The 19,951-nt window shown below is 43.0% G+C and overlaps 1 protein-coding gene across 9 annotated transcripts in view; it reads left to right on the top strand.

Moving 5' to 3' along the window:
* TBC1D5 (TBC1 domain family member 5) overlaps positions 1 to 19,951 on the top strand; it is a 553,958-nt gene that overhangs the window by 491,411 nt on the left and 42,596 nt on the right. For all 9 annotated transcript variants that reach the window (XM_055078836.1, XM_055078755.1, XM_055078770.1 and 6 more), the window contains one exon: positions 5,088 to 5,251. In XM_055078836.1, coding sequence (XP_054934811.1) covers positions 5,088 to 5,251 — 164 coding nt within the window. The remainder of the gene's footprint in view (positions 1 to 5,087; positions 5,252 to 19,951) is intronic.

Below are 19,951 nucleotides of genomic sequence, written 5' to 3'. Positions count from 1 at the left end.
TGAGACCAGTTTCTCACCAAATAGAGAATATCAATAAAGCAATAGGATTTTTTTTTGAAGAAACAAATAGATATTCTGGAGTTGAAATACAATAACTCAAATGAAAATTTCACTATAGAGGATCAACAGCAGATTTGAGCTTACAGAAGAAAGAATCATAACTTAAAGATATGTCAATTGAGATGATCTGGTTTGAAAAGAAGAAAGACAAGAGAATGAAAGAAAATGAACAGAGTCTCAAAGACTTGCAGAATACCATCAAATATACCAACATACAGATGATGGGAATTCCAGGAGAGAAGAGAGAGAAAGGTGCAGAAGGAATATCTGAAGAAGTGCTGGCAGAAGTATTCCACAACTTTATGAAAAACATTAGTCTGTGTATCCAAGAAGCTCCGTTAACTCCAAACAGGGTAAACTCAAAGAGATCCACACCTAGACACAGCATGGACAAACTGCTAAAAGCCAACAACAAAGAGAGAAACTTGAAAGCAGAAAGAGAAAAACAATTCACAATATACTAGAGAACCTCAATAAGATTAACAGCTGATTTGTCATAAAAAATCATGGAGTCCAGAAGGCAGTAGGATGATATATTCAATAATTCTATATCTAGTAAAACTATCCTTCAAAAAGGAGAAATTAAGACAGTCACATAAACAAAAACAGAATCCAATGCTAGCAAATCTGCCCTGTAAGACATAATAAATGGAGTCCTGCAGGCTGAAATGAAGGGATACTATAAATGAATTCAGATCCACACAAAGAAAAAGAGCACTGATAAAGGTAACTACATAGGTAAATATAAAATACAGTATAAATGTATTTTGTTTATGTCTTATATTGTTAACAGAACAGTACTACCCAAATTGATCTAGGTATTCATCGCAATCACCATCAAAATCTCAGGTGTCTTTTTGGGAGAAACTGGCAAGGTGATCATAAAATTCATCTGGAAATGCAAAATCCCCCTAAAAGCAAAAAAACAGTCTTGAAAAAGAACAAAATTGGAGAACTCATACTCCTTGATTTCAAAACTTACTATGTAGCCAGTAATCAAGACAGTGTGGTACTGTCATAAAGATAGGCATGTATAAATGGAATAGAGTTGAGAGCATAGAAATAAACCCCTTACATTTGTGGTAAGTTGATTTTCAACAAGGGTACCAAGACCATTCAATGGGGAAATAATAGTCTTTTCTAGAAATAGTACTGGGAAAACTGGATCTCTGCATGAAAAAGAATGAAGTGGAACTACTTCCTCACATTATATACAAAAATTAACTCAAAAGGGACCAGACTTAAATGCAAGAGGTAAAACTATAACACTCTTAAAAGAAAATATAGGAGTAAATCTTTGTAATTAGGCAATGTCTTCTTAGACATGATACCAACAGCACAAGCAACAAAAGAAAAAATAGGTAAATTCATCAGAATTAAAACCTTTTTGGTTTCAAAGGATACCATTAAGAAAGTGAAAAGGCAGTGCACAGAATGGGAGAATTCTTTGCAAATCATATATCTGAAATGGAATATATGAAGAACCCTTACAGCTTAACCGTAAAAAGACAAATAACCCGGTGTTAAAAATGGGCAAAAGATTTGAGTAGGTGTTTCTCCACAGAAGATATACAACTGTCTAATAAGCACATGAACGCAACATCATTAGTCATTTGCATTGGTAAATTGCAAATAAAAATCACAGTGAGATACCACTTCATACCCACTAGGGTGGCTAAAATAAAAAACAGCCAAAAATATGTGTTGACAAGGATGTGGAGGAACTGGAACCCTCATAGGATGCTGATGGAAATGTTAAAATGGTGTAGCTATTTTCACAACTGGTTTGGCAGTTTCTCAAAATGTTAAACACAGACTTACCATAGTGACCCAGCAGTTTCACTCCTAGGTACTGACCCAAGAGAAATGAAAACATAGGTCCACACAAAATTTTATACACGACTGTTTGTGGTACAAACATAATAATAATAGCCAAGAAATGGATACAAGCTCTAAATATCCATCAACTGATGCGTGGATAAGCAAAATGTGGTCTATCCATACAATAGAGTATTATTTGGCAGTAAAAAGGAATGAAGTACTGGCACAGACTACAGCATGAATGCACCTTGAAAACATTGTGCCAACTGATAGAAGCCAGGCACAAAAGACCACATATTGTATAATTCCATTTGTATGACATGTCCAGAAAAGGCAGAGCCATAGAGACAGAAAGTAGATTAGTGGTAGCCAGTGGGTATTGGGAGGAACTGCTAATGGGCACAGGTTTGTTTTTTTGGGTGATAAAAATGTTCTAAAATTAGATGGCGATAGTTGAGAATCTCTGTGAATATACTAAAAACTGCTGAATTATACACTTTTAAAGGGTGAGTTTTATGGTATGTGAATATCTCAATAAATCTGTTATTTTGGTTTTTTTTTGTTTGTTTGTTTGTTTGTTTTTTTGTGGTATGCGGGCCTCCCTCTGTTGCGGCCTCTCCCGTTGCGGAGCACAGGCTCCGGACGCGCAGGCTCAGCGGCCATGGCTCACGGGCCCAGCCGCTCCGTGGCATGTGGGATCCTCCCCGACCGGGGCGCAAACCCGGTTCCCCTGCATCGGCAGGCGGACGCGCAACCACTGCGCCACCAGGGAAGCCTGTTATTTTTTTTATAAAGGCAGTTTTCACATTTAGTCTGTTTACAGTAAAAATGTATTTACGAATTAGTGGCATAATTTTAAAAAGAGAAAATAAATAGGTGGTTCCTGAGGTCTTTTTCAGCTTCAGCGTTCTAGGACCCTCTACCAGTGAGCTCGTCGCCATGCAGCGTAGCCCAGGCAAGTTATGACCTAGAGCCTGCAGGTGGGTGGGAGACAGACAGAGGCAGAGGAGGGAAGAAGGGAAGGTGCGGCGGGCTTAGACAGTCTAGACCCTGAAGTCAACATCAGCTGCTTCTATGGCCTGGGACTCTGCTGGCCCTCCTTTCCCAACCTCAAGACCGCCTCTGTCCTCCTCAGGGCTCAGCTCTGACATCACCCACTGCAGGTTGGATTCTCCAGGAAGCAGACCCTGAGACGGAGTTAGAAGTACAGAAGGCTGACTGGGGACTAACATCTGTGAAAGGAAAAGAGGAGGGGATGGAACTAAGAAGGGGGGTGTCATCAGACTGCGATGCAGACCTCATGGAGGTCTCTGGAGGCTCAGCAGGAAGCCTTGAGGCCAAGTTCCTAGTAGAAGAGCCCTGTGTCGTCAGGTGGAAATGGGTCGGCCCTTTACTGCTGGTCGCTGACTGACAGTCACGTGTGAAAACTGACTTAATAAAAATAACAGCTTTATTGAGGTATAATTCATATGCCATCAAATTTACTTTAAGTGTATCATTCAGTGGTTTTTAGCGTATTCATTTATAAAAATAACAACTTTATTGAGGTATAATTCATATGCCATCAAATTTACTTTTCTTTAAGTGTATCATTCAGTGGTTTTTAGCGTATTCACAGAGATGCTCACCTCATACCACTATCTAACATTTGGAGTTAAACTTGACCCCTCTCATTCCTCTCATGGATTCGTCAGTAAATCTCATCAGTTTTGTGTAGAATCTGACCTCTTCTCACCACCAAGCTGTGATCATTCTGCTGACTTGGATTTTTGCAATGGCAAAAATTGTTTCCCCTCTTTTTTTGCTCTCTCCCACCCCTAAACTGTTCCCAATGCAGCAGTCAGAGGGATCCTTTTAAAATTAAGTCAGATCATTTCACTCTCCTGCTCAAATCCTCTAGCAGCTTCTACTGGCTTCGCTTCTCAGAGGAAAAGTCATCAAAATTGTCTACAATTCCTCACCTGACGTGATGCCCCCAGGCCTCATCCCCTCCCCCCATTCTTAGCTTTAGCCACACTGGCCACTCTGCTGTTCTTCAGAACCACCAAGGTCCTGCTTGGAGCCTTGGCACTTGCTGTCCCTTCATATTGTCTGCAAAGCTGGTATTTTACCTTCTTCAAGTTTTTGCCCAAATGTCCTGCACCTCAGTTCTCAGTGACGCCTTCCCTGACCATCCTATGTCAAACTGCACACCTTCCTCTGACACTGACAATCCCCTTTCCTGCTTTCTTTTTCCCCACAGTGTTTACTACCATCTAAAATCATATATATTTTATGAATGTATGTGTCTGTCTCACCTCACTAGAAACTGAATGCCTTGAGGGATGGGAGTTTAGATGGCTCAGTTTCCACTGTCTCCCTGCCCCACTAAGTGCCTGGTACTTACTAGGCCCTCAGTTACTATGGGTGAGTGAATGAATAATTGACTGCACACCAGGTGCTGCGCTAGGGCCTTAGATCCTCATAACAACCTTCCAGAAATGTCCCCATCGTATACGTGAGACCTGCGTGGGTCTGGCCGCAGCCAATTCTGTTCACCTATCTTCCGCGCCATGCTGCCCTCCCAGCAGGCCTTCCTAGAGCCCTTGCTCCTGTCTAAGGGAACTTCGTGGCTCCAGAACCTCTCAGTGAAAAAGGCACTGCAGGGAGTCACAGATGCACCCACTCTGATGTGGGGACCAGTCTTGGATGTAGCCCTTGAGCCAGCACCTTGTCCCATTTCCAGATGCTTCTGCTATGTCCTGGGGGTAGCGGTGTATCTGTTCTGCAATTAATGAAAAGGAAAGGGGTGCTTTTGAAAAACTGGTGAAGGATTTAGTTTTTTTGGTATATATTAATAATACAATGTGCCATATAATTGTTTCTGGCTTCTGTTATTAAGGATGATTCCACTAGTGAGGGAAAATCCAGTCATTTCACCTGTGATTTCTGAAAATTGGATTTTTTTCGTTTTTTGATATGCGTACCACGCTTGGACCAGTGTAGTTTAAATAACGCGCAGAAAACTATAGCAGTACTTCATTGTTTTAAAAAATCGGCAGCTATTCTGATACATAAAAATACATGCATCTTAAACACTCCACAGTGTCATTATGTTGACAGTGTGAATAAAGAAGTATTCTAATTGATCATTTATTAAAAGCAGTAAATTCAGTAGCAGTGAAAGAGTCTGGTGTCTCATTATTGCTACTTAATTTTTCTTACAGGACAAAGCTCTAAAAACATCCGTTCATCTCCAAGCATTGAGAGTTTGCCTGGAGGAAGAGAGTTCACTGGCTCCCCACCTTCATCTGCTACTAAAAAGGATTCCTTTTTCAGCAACATCTCCCGTTCACGCTCACACAGCAAAACTATGGGCAGAAAAGAATCTGTAAGTATTTTAAGGACGGTTTTCTTTTTATCCTACATTTTCCTCTAGAATGCTGCATTTGTGAAAGCCTCTCTTCGTGCCTAGTTTTATAAAGTTCTTAAAATTTTTATGGACTAAAATGAACTATTTCATCAGAAATATTTTTATTATTATAATTTAGTAACATTTTAACGCTCTGATCTATATTACACTGGGGTGGGGGTGAGGGGAAGTAGCATCAATTAAAATAAGTTGAATCCCAAATCTTCATCCTTTTTTTCCTCTACAAATGCCTTTGTCAAAGCCTGTATTGTCTTCTAAAATGCTAACAAATAACATTATACCAAACCATAGAATAAGACACTGAAACCAAGCTGTTTTTTCAGTTTTAAGTATTTCTTGAAAATGAAAAACAGCTATTTTACCAATTGTTTTTAAAAGTTATACAGATTACCTTTAAATTATGGTGTATTGATAGCTGCTGTCTAAGATCCTTTGTATACATTACTCAAAAGGACACAGCTAACGCATATCAACTACAATACTTAAAAAATCTCATTGTTTCTGAAAAAATGTTTAAGTCACCTTCACAAGAGATAAAACATTTAGTCACACTTTATAGCTAGTTCAACCCAGTATTCTAATATGAAGAATTCACCTGCCCACTGGAAGAGGCTGTAAATGCAAGGTCTTACAGCCAAGGACTAGCTGTTGCTGAAATAGTGCTAAGGTGGAGGGGTGGGCTGTACAACCTTTGAGGGATAATTATTTAAGGTACATAGGCCAGATAACAGCATGGTATCTATCTGCGTGACTGTATGACACTCAGCTTCCTGGTGCTTCCGCCACCTCATCTGCAAGTTAAACAACATACTTTGCCCTCTGAAGGGAAGAGTTCACCACATACTCTCTCGGGGCGCTTTCCACGTGTAGGAACCATGCTTCTCTAATTTGTAGAAGAGCAGAGTGGAACTTTCATTTGCAAATGGCAGCTTTAATGCAAGCAGTTAGCTCTGCTGCCTTCTAAACTCCACTCCAAGAACAGTTAAGGTCGTTTCAGATAAACCCTCGAGGAATAAGGAAACAGGAGAGACTATAGCAGCTAGCTTTTTGTTACTTGGAAAACAGATGTTAAGTGGAAGCTAACTTAGCGGTCTAAGAAAGCTGTGAATGCTAAGCCAGCAGTAGGGAAAAAGCAAGAAGCAACCTGAGTGAGATGGTAAAACCCTCTAGAAGCTCAGGAACTGGATACGGGGTGAAGGTGGAGCTGAAGACATGAGGACTGGTTAGAAGTTTCTTCAAGAAGCGGATAGATTCCCATCCTCACTCTGGCAGAAGACTGGAGGTTTAATTCTCTGGAAAGTGTGAAACAGAATGTCTCTGGACTGAGAGAGATCAGGAATATTCGAGTATGAGACGACCCCCCTGGAAAAGGGTGTTGAATATATTTAAATACTGAATTGAGATCCCCAGGCCTCACCCCACTTGCTTCCCAGAACACCAGTAAGTATGTCCCTTCAGGCAGGAGATTGGAAGGGTTTTCTCTAGGCAGAAGTCACAAATAAAAAAACCTTAGGGGTTCTCCAGGGAAACAGCCAGTTCACTTTACAGTGAACTCAACCATCACAGGCCCATCTAAGCACAGAACTTTCTCTTAACTTGTAGTTCACACTATTTTATATGAACAAGACAGGCAAGAATCACCAGATACTAGAGGAGAGCATCTAATAGTGACAGACAGGCAGAAACAAATAGATAAAAAGCAACTGGGAAGAAACAAGTCTTTACAGGAGAACGCTTCAGAAAAGAATATTCATCCAGAGAATAACAACAACAACAAAAGCTATTAGAAATTAAAGGATGACATCTGAAATGTAAAACTCAATAGAATAGTTGGAAGATAAAATTGAGGAAACCTCCCCAGAAAATAGGATACAAGACAGAAATGGAAGGTAAGAGAAATAAATATAATAAATTTTTAAAAATTAGAGAACCAGCCCAGGAGGTTCAAAATCTAAAAAAAACAGGAGTTGCAGAAAGAGGGAACAGAGAAAGTGACAGGAAGGAAATAATCAAAAATATAATTCAGTTAGTTTTTCCACTAATGAAAGACCTGAGTTTTCAGATTGAAAAAGTTCATAGAGAGTCCCACGTGCATAAAAACAAACCCACACCCAGATACATCACCAAAAAAAGCTCTGAACTCTGGGAACAAAGAGATATCCTACAAACATGTAGTGCTGGGGAAAAAGAAAGATTTCCAACAAAGGGTGAGGAATTACAATAGCTACAAATTTCACATGGCAGCACCAGAGGTAAGACAATGGAGGAGAAATTCCTTCAAAGCTCTGAGGGGAAATTACTTCCAGCCTAGATTCAGTCCCTAGCTAAGCTAATTAAGTGTGAGGGCCACTTTCAGACATTCAAGATTCAAAAAATGTATTCACATGCGCCCATTCTCAGAATCCACTGGAGGATGTGCTCTACAAACATGAGGACAGGTACCAAGGATAAAGAATACATGAGAACAGGAAATAGAGCATCCAGAGTGCGACAAAAGGATTCCTCAGAAGGGTAATGCAGGGAATCCCGGAGTATACAAAGCATGGCTGTTTAGCAGATCCAAAGAGCAGCAGCCAGCCTGGACTGGAGCAACTCAAAAGGTTCCAGACAGTTTTCTCTAAAGAGACGAAATTGGAAGAATGACTTGTATATTTGGACAAATCGAGAAATTTACACAGCTACAGGTGAGTTTAGGTTTGAATTAGTGATAACTTTTTAAAAATGAAGCCATTAAAACACAGGACAACTATACGCCAATAAAAATGAAAAAAAACAAAAAACATAAAACACAGGACAAGGTAGCTCCAAAGAAAAACCAAGGGTGTATAGGAAAAGACAGAAAGGTATTGATAAACCCTGTCAGTGAGCCAGGCCTGGAATTTACATAAACATTATGATGTAAGTCTATTGACTGTTAATCATGATAAAAATCCATTGAGAAAGGTGGGTGGGGAACTGCGTTTGCTTGGGGAGGGGAAGGGGTAGGTAGTGGTCAGCAGAGCTGCATCTTCATCTTCTTTCCTGGAAAATCAGCGAATAATACTCTAGAAAAATCAGCGAATAATACTCTAGAAAAATCAAGAGGTGGCAATGTAAGCTAGAGCTATAAAGGTGAGAAAAAAAGCACGCGTAAAAGAGTCGAAAGTGGTTGCTAGAGCAGGAAGCGGAGGGTGGGGCTGTGTGAACTGCTTTTCATAACAAGCCTCGTAGAACCATTGGACTCTTTTCAGCGTTACATATGTAACTCAGATTAAAAATAATAACTAAAAATCTCAACAAAAATAGGATGTATTGCCATAATAAATTAGTAGAGGAGCTGTCTGCCTGTACAAAGAAGAACCAGAATAAGGAATAACAAGTGAGAAAGCATACGGAGACAGGTCTGATTTGCGTTCTGTCCTCTTCTGGTGCCATATGGGTTAGTCTATAGCACCAATTAATTACTTTTCTTTATGGTGCTACTGTAACTTAAAACTGAGAAGTTGAGCAGAAACAGAAACAGAGTAAGTCTGACTCTCTATGTAGACCTGCTGTGAACCCAGAAACAGAATGCCCAACTCTTTTTCAAAATTTAGTATATTTCCTAAGTTGTGGGAAGTAAGTAGACAGAACTTTTCAAGAGAAAGTGCACGGTTTTCCGAGTTACAGGTTATTATTTTAGGAAATAATGTATCGTGGTCAGTGCCCTTTGCCAAATCATTCCAGTTCTGCGCCACTCGGGGCACTGGACGGGATTGCACCCCCCGTCCTCTGGGACCTGTCGGAGCTGTGTGGCCTGTTGCGTCCCGTGAGTTGGGAACGGCAGTGGCAGGCATGTGTTGCCACTGCAGGGCTTTCCACAGCCCTCTCCTTCCCTCTGGCACGGTGAGCAGAACCCATGTGTCAGCCCATGATAGACGTGGCGCCTGAGTGAGAAACAAGCCTTTATTGACTTAAGCTGAGATTGTTGCTTTGCACAGTGTAACGCACAGTTGGAAATGTTCAGGCCCAGAGCTGAGATTCATTCTCCCATGGGACCACCAGAGTGGTCCCGGTGGCACCAGAGCCTGTGACGAGGCACCGACCATCCTTGAGCCCACTTTGCTTTCATTTCCAGCCCCATTTAGTGTGATACAGGGGTTTTCCATGTCCTTAGAAAAGTTCAAGGTAATTTTTCATTAACATCATCATCATCACCAGTTTCTCACACAGCAGGTGGCCAGAAACTGAAGCAAGGACATCTGTTGCTTTGGGTCCCTAGTGCCTTAAACTGTATGATGCCTTTCAGATTTCAAGACTCAGCTGATCTTTTAAAGTATCCCAGGGTTAAGAAATGGTTGATGTCAGTTAACAAAAGGCTGAAATAGCAGTTGAAAACAGACATTAAAACAAAGGTAACCTAGTAAGTCGCTATCAACCTAAAAGTGGTGAAATCTGCTTATAATGTGTCTAATCTTATCATTGAGAAACAATTTTTTTCAACATCAGTATAGGTATGACGTATTTTGGACAAGAATCACGTATTAGGTGATAGAACTTATTTCCTCTCACTATTGCCTTTTATGGATTATAGAAAGACTTTCTGTAATCCACAGGCTGCCTTTTTTAAATGAAGGCATATCACATTTACTCCTGGTAATGCCCCCGATCTGGTTGTATAATAGAAGAACACAAAACGCAGCTAAGACTATAGAGAGGTAACAAATTAAGCTTTGTGCGATGTGTTTATAAAAGACATTATTTTCTGAAATGCAAGCAAACTAGTAGGAAGTTTTAAGAATTGACCTTACTTCTTTATCAGTGGTAGTATTGTTTTGAGGATTGGTATTTATTCATGACAACGATTTTCCCTCTGCTTTGTTTCCCAGAAGAGTCTTTAGGGCTCACCTAATTCCATCCAGGTTTTAATCAAGCTCTGATTTTTTAGTCTTGAGGAAATTGGCAATTTTGATACTTAAGTTTTCATGCTTTATTTCGCACGGTAATATAAATGACATCCAGTACTTAGTTTTCTAGACATCTAATTTAGTTGGTCATTCATCTGACTGCTGAATAAATTTTAACTTGTTTTAGCATCATTAGTCATGTTCTATGATTGTTGCCAAGTCGTTTTCCAAGAATATCTTTGCTAAGGTTAAAGATAGGGAATATGAGAAAGACTCTAAAATTGATCTGTGTAGGTGAATAAATTCTAATCTTTAAGCACATTAGCCAACTAAACGATCTTTTCTGAATTCCTGATGAACTGCAAGACATTATGCTATGCTTTATGATAATGACATAGCAACCTCCAAAGATCTAAACTTACAAATGGTTCAGAATCCTCTCTAAACCACAGGAAATCAAAATTATCTGAGCTGAAAGTCCCTGCATAAGACAGGGTGTGTAATGAGCTACCCACCACCTGCGGGCTCGCAGCACCCCTGGGGGTGCCACCCTGTGTCTTTGTGACCCCCGCATGCACTCATCTTTGTCCTACGGTAGTTTGAACATATGCCTTTGTCATACTAATAGGATTTATTTTTATAGTATTCATTGATCTCTCCTTTATCACAACAAAATGACAAAAAGTGTCAGATGAGTGAAAACAGATTTGAAAGCAGACTCATACTTCTGGAAGTATAGACAACCTGAACATTCTGATCTACATTACCTGATTACATCATCTCAGGTCATGTTCTAGAAATTGGAATTCAAGACATATCCATATGAGACATATGAGAGCAGTCCCAATGAAGGTGCTTACAGTGAAACTGGGGAGGGGAGAACACATCAAAAGTTAAGTAATAATTACACTAAATAAAAATATAACTCATCAGCAGGAGAGGCATAAGATGGTTTAATGCTATCCAACAGTAAAGACAGTAACTAATATGGATTCAAAAGATAGACCACCATGGGCTTTATTGGTCCAGACAAGCTTCGTGTGAGAGATTAGACTTGAACCACAGACATATTTCTTCTTCCACCAACTGCAACCATTGTTTTCCCTCATGAAGATCCCGAGACTTCCTAGGAGAGACGGTGGGGGGCGGATATTGAACAGGCGGTCAGCAGTGCCTGCCGTAGCTGTACTCTCCTCCCTCACGTCCTCTGACAGAGTGTAAGGTAGTTGGGCTTATATCAAGTTGCTTTTGGTAAGAGTAAGAGAAATTACTATCTCAAATGAGGAAGTTTGTTGCTTATTATTTAAAATAACAAGAGTCCTGAGAGAGGCAGGTGTGGAGTTGGATGATTCAGCACTGGGGTCACCAACTTTCCATTCGACCACCTCAGTGTGTTGGCTTTGTCCTCAGTGCGCTCCCGCTCCCGCCATTATTCTCAAGAAGGCTGCCACAGAACCCGGCAGGTGTCCTGTCACCCCTACCCCCCTCACACGCACACAGCGTCTTCTAGAGAAGTCTGTTTGGAAGTTCCCCAGCAGGCTTTCCCTCCCATCTCATCGGTTGGGCAGAATTAAATCCCGTGCCCACTCTAAACCCAGTCAGCCAGGGGAAAGGTTTAGAGAAGTCCACGGCGGTGTGGAAAGGTGGTAGAAGCGGGTGACCGGACACTTTGATGGACCAATTATCCCTGAAATATTAATTGCCAAAACGGTTCATCTAATCCTTCCCTAAAGCATTTACGTTTGAAAAGAGCCAGTTCTGTTGTATCAGTGATGTTTTAGTTGTAGATTTTCAGGCAGCTTGAGTTGGACTGGTAGTTGGAAGAGAGAAATTGAGCAGTGGCCTTCCCAGTAGGTCAGAATTTTCCTGGCTATATGATTTTTCTCTTCAGTCAGTGATGTATACTTCCTAAGAAGGTATATTATGTGGAAAGTATTGATTATAGTGGATTTTTTATGGGCTTCTGCATGGAACTGAAAACTGGCATCTAGAGGGTATCTAATTACAGGACTTTTTTCAAATACTATATAATTGTAATCTCTCATTTAATCAGTAATACTAATGATAACTGGATTAAAATACAGTCCTATTGAAAATACATTCCCATTTAAGATAGTTTATTGAAATGAATAGATATAAAATGAACTTAAACATCAGTTTTTCTGTCTTCTTTTTTATGTCTCACGATAGGAATTTTAATTTAAGGCCAAAATGAACTCAGATAGTTGATCCATGATATTTACTTGTCATTTGGTGTCATATGAACCGTGCTCACGTAACAAGTCTTTTCTGCCAGTGTGTCAGCTCGGGGTCAGGGAAGATGGACCATATCTTTGTAGGAGTGTCCCATCCTTCTCTCTCTCTTTCTGCCTTGCCCAGTCCACGAAATATCATTGCAAAGAAATGTGAACATCAGAGGGAATATCATAAAGAACGCTCTGTTGTCAACAGCTTATAGGATGACAACATTAATTTAACTTCTGTTAAACAGGTTTTATAACCAACTTTTGACATCTTTATGCATCAATAAATTTATTTTTAACCAAAAAATCTGAAAACAGAGCCACAGGGAGTGGAGCGCTGAACCTTGACTTAATGCCCATTTTAGGGCAGTGAAGATGTTGCCCTTTGGGGTTGAATGAGAAGCTTATCCCCTCGTGCTGGGCCCTCTTCCTCCATCATTTGTCTTCAGCCCCATAATCTCCATAAAACGCCAAGATGCCAGACTAGACCATGCTGATCACTGCCCCAGAGGCAGAAACAATGGTTTGGGGAGAGTTCAAGTGAAGCAATTAGAAATATTTAGAATCCCTGGCCAGAAATTCCTGTGGGTTTGAATTATCCCAAATTAAATGTGTCATTGATAGCGTTTGCTTCCTTCCAATGGCCTTTCTTGAAACTTGACATTTATTTCATCTTTTAATGCCACGTTGACCTTAGGGACAGTAATTTGTGCCCCAAAGTGCACATGTGCATGGCAGGGAAGGAAGTGAGGGCTTCCCATTGTCCCGTGCAGACGGCAGTCAGCCAAGGGCAGAGGCCAAACTGAGGAGACTGTTGGGTGGTCCTCCTCTTTCTGCCTCGATGGCATCTCCAGCGCCTCCTACCCAGCGCCTCCTACCCAGCGCCGTCCTGCTTTGAAGTCTTCTACCCCTAACATCTCATCATTTATCCTTTGAAACACCTATGTTTACTTCTCCAGGATGCTGTATTCTTAATCCACTAGGCTTTACTCCCACAAAGAATGGTTTTGCTCCTGTCCTAGCAACTCTAGGCCTGCTGAGCAAAGGGGGGGGAATCTTTGTCAGGCGGCCTGCCCTTGCCTTGAAACCTTAAGGCCAAGTCACGCCTTTCTGGTTGCTCCTCATGCCAGAGCTGCTGTACCCAGGGCGTCAGTCAGAGGCTTGGGCGCCTTTTTCCTTCCCTCAGCCCTGCTATCCTCCCCCTAGTGTTTTGCTCCGAGATGCCCGTGTGTCAGGCATTCATGGGCCGATGTGAGTACCGGGAAGCTCACGCCTCCCGCAGGGGAGAAGGGAGCAGAGTGACAGGCATCAGCAGTGCAGCCTGGGCACTGCTCACGAGAGCCCTGCTGAGGGCAGGTGGGCGCGAAACCCAGCCTGGGCGAGGCTCACCAAGCAGCAAGCCTGAGGTGGGGGCTGTTTCTTTCTCTGCTCAAAGGTAGTATCCATTCCCCAAGTCCTGTACCCAAAGGAGGTGACTTTTTTCCTAATTAAATTAAAAGCATGTTTTAGGTTAGTAAAGGCCCCTAGAGGGAGTTGCCATTGTTGGAAAGATTCAGAATCTTTCTATACTGTGGCAGTGATGATTAAAAAAACATGGATGGTACCAGGAAAACCTGCTAGCAATGACACAAATAACTAATAAAAAGATGAGAAAAGAAAAACAAAAATAAAATTCATTTGACCATAAAAATAATAATAAACAATCATTTACACAGAGAGTTCACCATTCATGCTTTATTAAGCCTCTTAATAAGCATGTCTGTCATTACAAATGCACCTGATTAACTGTCATAACTTTATTTGATTAGATTAGTAAACTTTGCTCATATACGCTTGACCTTCGTCTGAGGTGTTTGCTTGTGAGGTACAGTTGGTCACGAGCAACTTTTTAAAATATGTGAAAAAAAACCACCAAGACGACTCTCAGCCCTGGCATTACAGTGTGGCCGAAGGATTTACAAAGCCTTTACTATATGGATCGCCAGAAGGTGATATAGTCCAATTCCCAAGCTTCCTTTTTTTTTTTTTTTTTTCGGTACGCGGCCCTCTCACTGCTGTGGCCTCTCCCATTGCGGAGCCCAGGCTCCGGACGCGCAGGCCCAGCGGCCATGGCTCACGGGCCCAGCCGCTCCACGGCATGTGGGATCTTCCCGGACCGGGGCACGAACCCGTGTCCCCTGCATCGGCAGGCGGACTCTCAACCACTGCACCACCAGGGAAGCCCCAAGCTTCCTTTTTATCTAAGATGATGGCAAAGCCACTCCTCCTTTCCCTCAGAATTGTTACCAACTTAGTACAGTTCTGTCCATAGCCTCATTGTTTCTAGTCAAAACACCATGTTCCAAAGTTACTAAGGTCAGTTGATAGAAACTTTAACAGCAGTAACTCAAAGCATGATGATTGTAATAAGCCAAGAACAAATTAGCTTTATATTAAATTCTAAAAAGTTATGGGCTACCTTGGAAAATGAGAGAAAAGGGTAAAGAAAAGTGTTTCAGCTGGAAAAGTACTTATGAAACGGGCCACTCCTCCCCTACCCCCATCATTTATTCATAGACCCCTGACTAGACTCTGATTCCTGCCTTTCTTGGTCATATTTCCCAATTGTTTTTTCACCTTTGATGTTCTTACTGTTCTGCTTTAATGCTTCTTTCACCTCGTTCCTTCGTCTGGAACATATTCCTTTGCCATTTCATTTTGTTTAAGTTTCTATTTGTATTTTTATGTATGTAGTAGGCTAGTTATGTTTCTTGACCTTGCAGAAGTGGCCCTCTGTCGGGGATGTCCTATGTTTCCCAGCAGTACGCTCCCCTTTCATCTCCCAAGGACCAGGAACCAGCTGGTCCCAGGGTAGTGTCTGGCCTGCCTTCGTGGACTCTTGTCTGCAGGCTGCAGGATCACAGTTTTCTTGTTTCTGGTGTCTGCCCCCAGGTGGGTGAGGCTTGTCTAGAGGCTTGTGCAGGCTTCCTGGCAGGAGGGGCCAGTGCCTGCCCATTGGTGGGTGGAGCTGGTTCCTGGCCCTCTTGGGGGCAGGGCCGTGTCAAGGGGTGTGTTTAGAGGGGGCCGTGGGTTCAGGAGGACTTAGGCAGGCAGCCTGTCTGCTGATGGGTAGGGCTGTGTTCCCACCCTGTTGTTTGGCTTGAGGTGTCCCAGCACTGGAGCCTACAGGCTGTTGGGTGGAGCCAGGTCTTGGAACTAATGACCCAAGCAAGATGTCACCCTCCAGTGAGAGTCCACGAAGATGAATACTCCCCGATATACCTGCCACCAATTTTTATGCCCCCAGGTTGAGCCACAGCTGCCCCCCGCCTCCCCAGGAGACCCTCCGACACCCTCACGTAGGTCTGGCCCAGGTTCCTGTGAAGTAACTGCTTTTGCCCTGGATCCCAGTGGGCATGAGACCTTGTATGCGCCCTCCAAGAGTGGAGTCTCTGTTTCCCCCAGTCCTGTGGAACTCCTGCAGTCAAGCCCCACTGGCCTTCAAAGCCAAATGCTCTGGGGGCTCCTCCTCCTGATGCTGGACCCCTAGGCAGAATTGTAAACAAGGTCATGAAAGTTTGCAACACTTACCTGAGTTCTTTCATGTGTCCCCTCAGATATCGCAAGGATTCCACTAACAGGGAAGTGGAAAGAACTGGCAAAGTGATATTAACCTGCCCACATACACACATACCCCCCACCGCACAGTCCAGAAGTCGGCAGGGGTCCCAACATGCAGAATAACGCCCCAATCAGTCTAGAATAAACTGTGAGAAATGCTGCCACATCGCTTAGCATCAGGGTGTGCTCAGTCTACACTCTAGGTAGTCTTCTGGGTCTGCAGCATATTTGTATACTCCACATGCATCTCTTACTCATCCATCATGGTATAAAGATACATATTCTGTGAAACATCAAGAACAATACTTTGGAAAATGAAATTGAAGAAAAAAAGAATGAAACCAGCAAGGAACCACTAGGTAATAATGCTAAAATTTACAGAAATCTTAAATTCATCCCTAGACAACAATCAAATTTTAATCTCATTCAGCTAGACTATTAATAGCTATTTACTGCCCAGGATGAATGAATGTTGAGTTTTTTCTCAGTGTCTGTAATCAAATTCACCCATCCGTAGGCGCTGTTATGACTAAACTCCTTTTTGATACCCTTGATGAATGTCTCCAAATTAGGTTTGAAGGTTGGGTCAGCACAAGATTTTTTTCCCCCCCCTCAGACAAATGAGCAGGCCTGATTCTTTTGCCAGGAACTGAGATTTAAATTTATGAGATGGTCTGATCAAATGTAAAGACTGTTTCAATCCTGGACCTTGCATTTCATTCCAAAGAGAGCGTCATTATTTAGGATGCTTTGAGCTGACTATAACGGAAATCCTGACTCAAACCGATTCAAATAGTAAAGAAAATTATTAGCTCAAAAAAGTCCGAAGACCTTCTCATTCCTGGCTTCACATCAGAATCAACTGGAGAGCTTAAAAAAATACTGGTAACAGAAGTACTGAATCAGAATCTTTTGGGTGGGGCTTGGGTCCTGGTCATTGTTAAAAGCTTCCCAGCTTGTTCAAATGTACAGTCAAGGTTTGGAGCTGATGATTTAGAAACTGATCAGCATCTTCAAGGGCCCCAGTTCCTTGCACCTCTATGCCTAGCCCTGCTCAGAGCAGGCCCTTCCTCAGGTTAGAAGCAAGAAAAGGAGAGAGAGCAACCGTGTCTTCCTGCGGCTCTGGATTGGGGTGGCCTCCCCTTAGGGAAGGCTCCTGGCTGCAGGACCCTCTTGCAGAGGAAGAGGTGGAGTGAACACTGGGGGCACCAGCGTCCTCGCCCCTCCCGCGCGGAGTCAGAGTTCAATCAGCCCTGTCACGTGCCGCCGTGATCTCCAGACCGAAGCTTTTCTGCAAACAGTTACCTCTGTGGGAAAATATATCAATTTGATTGTCATGAGTGTATTCATCTTCAAATGAACAGGCATCTTCGCAATGGTCAGTTTTGCTGGAGGCAGTTTATACGTTCCCCCAAATCACCAGGCTGTACAAGATCATTAAAAACCACCGGAATCATGGGGAAGATGGGATTGGGGAACGACATTGAAAAACTTCATCAGTGACACATGAAGTAGGAACCTAGTTGGTTTGACACATCTTAAAATGATTACGAAATAAAGAAATACTGCAATAAATATGACCCTTTACCTTGAAAAACACCTGCTACTTGGTTGGCGAAGTGAACATTATCGGAAAGGTCGCAGCTTATGAGTTACAGTGAAGTAATGGAAGGAGAATTCTCTGGAATCTGACAGATTTGGGTTACGGGTGCAGCTTGTCACACACACCGTGAACCCAGGTCGCTGGCAGATGTGTGAGGTGTGCGCATGTATGCATTCTGTGTATTCCTGCGTGTCTGGGTCCAGCTTCGCGCAGTTCTCTGCATTCACCCAGCGTTCCTTGTGGATGCAACTGTGCATAAGCAAACATGGGATTCACGCCGTGCTCCGTTGTCCCCTAATCCATCGATCTCGTTGGAACAGGTTCACGTTTTCAAAACAAGCATCATAACAGAACTGACTCTACTCTGGGTGTGACGTGCAGCTTCTGATTTTGGTTGGGTTGGGGAAAGGAAGTTATAGAAAGATTACACTTTCTGTATTAATTTTTGTTCCCAGTTCAGTAACTGAGTTCTCAGTTCTTGGTTCAATAACAGTACCCTGCTAATCAGAACTTTTAGAATAAGTCCATTTTGTTAATGGCCACATACATCCCTAGTATTTGTAACATCAGCTTTCTCACTGTGAATGTCTGAGTCCCCATCAGAATTCTGCAGGGGCTCCTTCTTCCCCGGGATAAATCTTGAGGCACAGCCTGCAGGGCCCTTGGTACTCTCACCGTGTCCAGCATTACAGTGAGAGCCTCCCTCCAAATCCCCAGCCTTTCAGGAATACACATCTGTTTCATACCTCAAATCAAGCACGCTGTCTCACACCTCTGTGCTACTTTGCTCCGCTGTCTCTTCTGACCAAAATGATTCATGTGGCCCTAAAACTCCTAGAGTTCCTTCCAGTCTCTGCCCAAGCACCTCGTGTCCCATGGAGCCTTCCCTGCCATCCTCTGGAAGCTTTAAGCACTTTCAGGAGGTAGCTATGGTCCTACTGAAGCTACCGATTCTGGAGTCCCTCCCCTAATCTACAGAAGCAGCATCTAAAGATGAGGCATGTCCTAGGTTATCTGCAGTTGCTTCCTTTGCTTTCACTGTCTGAGAACTGCTTGTATTTAGTTATAAGGCTTTTCCAGGCACTTGTCTCTATCACAGTATCTCCTGAGCCAGATATTGTGTCTGGCACTCAGTAAATGTTTAGGAATGAATGAAGGCTGTTGAGGGTTTTTTTCTGCTGCGCAAGGATTCAGATGCATTAGGCTTTCCTCTGGCCTTTTCTAGAACCTGAAAAGTCACCTCATTTCCCAGTGGCATTCACCAACCACATACGAAAAATAGCAAGAGTTGTTGGTATATAGTGAAAATGGGGTTTTTATAAATTAGTTTAAGGGACAAAAATTTTTAAAGTGTGATAGGTATGTAAATAAACCAGTAATTTAGAGAATTATTTCCTTCTCACATTTTTTTTTTATTCCGGAAGTCTCAGAATTGGTAATGTTTGTGTTAATCAAAGCTGTTCCAACACTTGGTTTCCTTTTACCAATTATAACTTAAAGTACTTCATAAACCATGCGTGATCCTCAACTTGGATTTCTGTAGGGCGCCATTTTTTGTTTGTCTCTAAGGGGACATCATGGGGGTCAGTAGCCCAGAGCATTGTGGTACAGGGGTGCACATTTCATCCTCACACAGGTCAATTAGCCCTGCCGTAGAGAAGCAGTGTTGGCTGAGGCCCTTCTGTCTAGGTCAGCCATTGTGCAGACGCCTATTTTGGTGCCAGAAACAGCAAGGGAAAGCACGCAGATGGTTCTACCCAGACAGCAACTCTATGAGAAGCCCAGCCGGAGGCCTCCGTGCTGGCTGGGTGGTTTCATCAGTTGGTCTGATCACATGTAAGTGGAGAGGGGAAAACCCGTGATAAATAAAGTAACATCTGTGCTAATCGGCATGGTGGAGGAGAGAACCATTCTGGTTTACAAAAGATCGGTCAGGACACTAGAAGCCCCTTCACGGGCGGAGACCGCGGGTGACAGAGGGGGAAGCTTCGGAGCCATGGAGGAGAGCACAGTAACAGGGTGCGGAGGGCAAAGCGGAGAGAGATTCCCGCAGAGGATCAGTGCCGACCGGCACTCACCAGCCCGAGAGGCTAGTCTGCTCACGCGCCGGGGCGGGCGGGGGCTGGGAGCTGAGGCTCCGGCTTCGGTCGGAAGCCGGGAGAGGACTGGGTTTGGCCGCGTGAACACAGCCTGAAGGGGTTAGTGCGCCACGGCTAGCCGGGAGGGAGTCCGGGAGAACCGTGGAGCTGCCGAAGAGGCAAGAGACCTTTTCTTCCCTCTTTGCTTCCTGGGGCGCGAGGAGAGGGGATTAAGCGCGCCGCGTAAAGGAGCTCCAGAAACGGGCGCG

This window comes from Physeter macrocephalus, chromosome 1, assembly GCF_002837175.3.
Source record: "Physeter macrocephalus isolate SW-GA chromosome 1, ASM283717v5, whole genome shotgun sequence".
NCBI classification, from domain to species: Eukaryota; Metazoa; Chordata; class Mammalia; order Artiodactyla; family Physeteridae; genus Physeter; species Physeter macrocephalus.
Note: the sequence above shows the minus strand (reverse complement) of the source record. Positions and strands in the feature narration are given on the sequence as shown.